General features: G+C 38.3%; 1 protein-coding gene across 1 annotated transcript in view; it reads left to right on the top strand.

Annotated features, from left to right (window-relative positions):
- Window positions 1–2,425, top strand: part of dmtn (dematin actin binding protein) — a gene marked incomplete at its 5' end in the record, with an annotated part of 18,554 nt that extends 16,129 nt beyond the window's left edge. The window contains 2 exon segments of the mRNA XM_014018214.1: window positions 1,134–1,214; window positions 1,511–2,425. Coding sequence (XP_013873668.1) covers window positions 1,134–1,214; window positions 1,511–1,624 — 195 coding nt within the window.
- Window positions 2,426–4,259: the final 1,834 nt, after the last annotated feature.

Raw genomic sequence — 4,259 nt, 5'->3', positions numbered from 1 at the left:
TCTACAAGCTTTGCAAGTGGGAAAACCTGAAAAATCAACAGTGTATCAAATACTTGATCTCCCCAATTTACGCAGCTCATTTACACACTTTTCCTGAAGATAGAAGAGTTTGTTGAATCTGACGTGACATGTTCGTACGAACCCTTTGTACGAACAAAAGTAGGAGAAATTTAGGAGAAGAATACGAACATGTTCTTGCATGAGGCCCAATGTTTCCATCATGGAGTTGGTCAGAGTCCTCTGACTTTCTGAGGCAAAGTTCCTGCTCATTTACTTAACTTGTAAATTAAAGGTTTTGAGTAAAAATGGAACGAACCAATTGACCCGATCAACAGAAGCTTCCTCATGAAGTTCACTGGCCAGGTCTGCTGTAAAAAAAGAGATTTTTACCTTGATAAATAAAGGATCTATTACAGTGGGCACTATGGTGGGCTAAATTTCAGTCACTGAGGCTTTTTTAAAATCATTTTTTAAACATGAGTGATTTTAGGAGTCGTTACAAACAAGACTAGATTTCTATAATACTTCTACAGCAGGTGTAACTGTCAGAGGTGTCAAACGCTCACATTCATTATTCAGACAGAAGTATAAATACTTGGGTTTAAAAAGACTTCTGTAGGATTACAAGTATCAACTCCACTTTTTACTAAAAGTACTGGTTTTAAAACCAGGCCTACTTAAAATATAAAGGTACACACAGGGGCCTGAGTCAACCCCACCTCCTTAAAAACATTTTTCTAAAAGCCATAATGACTATAATGTTATACTAAAACATTAATACTGAAAATATTAGGATACTCTAGTTTGTTTCAGCTGTATGCAGACCTCTGCCATGCTCATCTTTATACTCATCTACATGTTTGGGATGTTCTGCTGGAGAGTTTGTGTCATACAGGTGTCACAGTTAAAGTCACTCTATCCAGGAGGCACCACATATCTGGATAGGTTGTTTTTCTCAATGATGACAAGCCGGAATGAAAACAAGCTGAAGGGAAATAAAAATTAAATACCTTTTGCATTTTTAAATTTCTACCTAAGTAAAGTAACCATGTATTTGTACTTCATTACTGTGTGTAGGAGGCAGCAAACTATCTGTAAATAATCAGGTTAATAAGACGCGTGCCTTTCTTCAGATCTATCCGTATGAAACGCTGATCGTGACCCACAGGGGGCGCTGTAAGCTGCCTCCAGGAGTGGACCGCACCCGGCTGGAGGTGAGGATGAGCTCTTATGATGCTGTTTGGTGAGAGAGAAAAAAAAAATCCTGTTTCTGTTTGTTGAGCGTTTCAGGAAGTCTGTCTTTTGCTAAAACAAACAATGTGTTTCATAAAATGAATATAATCCTTTCATCTCAGCCTAAGAGACAAATTTCTTCCTAGTTTACTGATTTTAAACTAGTAATGTTAGGTAAATGTGCGAGGTTAAGACTAGTTCTCCTCAGTTTACTTTCTCAGCATGTTTAAAATAAAATAGCTGATTTCTTCTGTTTTGACCCTTATTGTTCCCACAGAGGCATCTCTCCCCGGAGGACTTCCAGAAACTGTTCGGGATGACCATCGCCGAGTTTGACCGCCTGTCGCTGTGGAGACGAAACGAACTGAAAAAGAAAGCCTCGCTTTTCTAACAGCAAGTGACCTCACTCCCGGCATTATACTTGATGGCGCGCCTCCTCTATAGGAGCGGAGGCGACAACAAACAGGCCATACCTTTAGATATCCAGTCAGCAAATACTTTGTGTGTTTCATCTCTATGGTAACTGACCAACCGTGGGCCCAGGTGTGCTGGTTCCTCCTGGATCAGAGCCTTGTTGAGGATCGCCAGTTCTGGTCGACTCCAACTAACCTTTACTGATGCACATAATACAAAGTGCTGCACTTATAACCCACACGGCTTGCAAACCATCACTATTATATATCTGCTCACCCATCATCATCACCATCATCATCATCTACATTCCTGTGTGTTTTAGTCTCACAGAGATCCACCTCCAGAGTTGGACATCTTGAAGAGAGATCTGCAGGTCGGCTCATGTTTCAGGGCAAACTCAGGTTTTCTGGCATCATGAAGCTGCTTCTCTTAGCTCTGATTGGTCGTTAGCAATCTGGGTCTGACTCTGAACCTGTATGATTTTCTAATAGGACCCTAAGAAGGACAGAATAAATGGATGTTTATTAATAATCACATTAAAATTGATCAGAAAATCTCCCCTTTAAACATCAGCTCTTCTGATCTTTGAGAGGTGTTATCAGGCAGTTGCCAGAGTGTCAAATCAACGTTGGAAGATCATTAGACACAGAGGATGCTGGGTGGAGTTTGATAGGGGTCTGTTTGTGTGTTTGCATATGAGTGGACCTATTATACAGTCTGACATTCGGGTGTCACAATGGCTAAACCAACAAACAAACAATAAACAATGACAACAAGAGGCTCACTTCGTGCTACTTTAGCACCACTGGATATGTTTAAACGTGCCTGTGACAAGAATTTCCTACAAATACAAGAACTGAGAGATACTTAAGAAATTTACCACAATTCAAATGATTTTATCCATTTTGTCACATTACTGGCTGATTTTTATTTATTTTTTTTTTTTTGTATTTACCCCAAAGAACTCCCCTCGTCTTTCTTTACACGAGCTGAAGCCAACAAGCAAGTGACCGAGGTGTAAACTCATTGTTAATGTGGTGAAGCGATGTACTGCTGGTGGTGGCAGCATTAATGCAACAGATGTAAGTTTATACTGCTGAAAGGAAGACCTGACTGGATCACAGCAGTTCTTTTCTGCAGCCTGTGTTGTTACCCGCAGCCTTCTGTTTACATGCAGGCGTTCCTCTTCATCATCAGAGTTCTTTTTTGTATGGAGTTCCATTTGTGCCAAAAATATGTTGTTGAGCCTTAGTCCATGTTCTTACAGTAAACCTTGTGTTGACACATAATGTCATTTTTTTCTGTCTATAAAACTATACAAATGTTCCAAAACCATGTTTATAAGTTGTTCACTTTGTCTTCATATCATGTTGTTAGATCATGTTGTTGAATGGTCTAACAACTTGACGTGAAGACAAAGTGAATGACTTATAAACATGGTTTTGGAACATTTGTATAGTTTTATAGACAGAAAAAAATGACATTATGTGTCAACACAAGGTTTAAGAACATGGACTAAGGCTCAACAACATATTTTTGGCACAAATGGAACTCCATACATTTGTGACCATTTATTTCAACAGCAGTTCATCTCATTATTATTATTATTATTATTATTATTATTATTATTATTATTATTATTATTATTATTATTATTATTATTTACAATATGTTAATGTCTTTTTTTTTCAATGTTATATTTGTTATGAAAATTTGATGTCACAGGCACTTTAAGGTCACCCCTGCTGGTGACTTGATTTCACTCAGTCGACACTTTCCCCTACAAGTAAAGGTGAGGATGATGGGCTGATTTATTCCCTGTCTGTAAAAGACAAGATGAAGAAACAAAGTCTGAGTGATTTCTCACCAGGAGTTTGATAATGGTTTGTGTCCTGGAGTCGCCCGAGTGACACATTATCCAAATGTTGACAGCAGAAAATGTGCTGAGCAGAGCAGAGCAGACAGAGTAAGCGTGCCAGAGTGAGGACTAACAAAAGACCAGCAGTGTGTCTGTGCCTGTTTGATCAGAGGTTGTAATCAGTGAACTTCCATTAAATGACCTTTGATCATGACTTTCTTCATTTAATGTCCACCACTCTGTCATTTTATGAATGACAGCTGACTGACAAGACGAGCAACTTTAGCAGCCAATTGTGTTTTTTTATTTGTGTGTCGAGTATGTGACTTTTATAATTTGGGATGTTTTAATGAGCACTGATGTTAGTTCTTGTTGTCCTTCATCACTTCCATTCACCCGACACTTTTTCATACTCATTCTAGCGTCAGAGTCTGCCCATCGTCCCAGTGCTCTGTTTCTGTCATGCAACCCAATAAATATCAACATGAAAATCCTTCTTGTTTTTACTCTTGATTTTGACAGAATCACTTGTTCTTTTCCAAAAATCTGAGAATTAGTTTAATCTGTATGATTGAAGTCAAACACAAAGCAGGCAAAGATTAAAGGCAGTGTGTAGGATGTTGTCAATTCTTTTATCCGAAATTGAGATAATCACTAATGACAATAATAAAAAACATGTCTAATCATTGCAGACAAAGACCTTGTTTTATTATTGTTACCTTATAAAAAGCTGTTTATATCTCCATGGTCGCGG

Source organism: Austrofundulus limnaeus, unplaced genomic scaffold (assembly GCF_001266775.1).
Source record: "Austrofundulus limnaeus strain Quisiro unplaced genomic scaffold, Austrofundulus_limnaeus-1.0 Scaffold186, whole genome shotgun sequence".
NCBI lineage: Eukaryota > Metazoa > Chordata > Actinopteri > Cyprinodontiformes > Rivulidae > Austrofundulus > Austrofundulus limnaeus.
The sequence above is the reverse complement of the archived record's forward strand: the minus strand, read 5'-3'. Positions and strand labels throughout refer to the sequence as shown.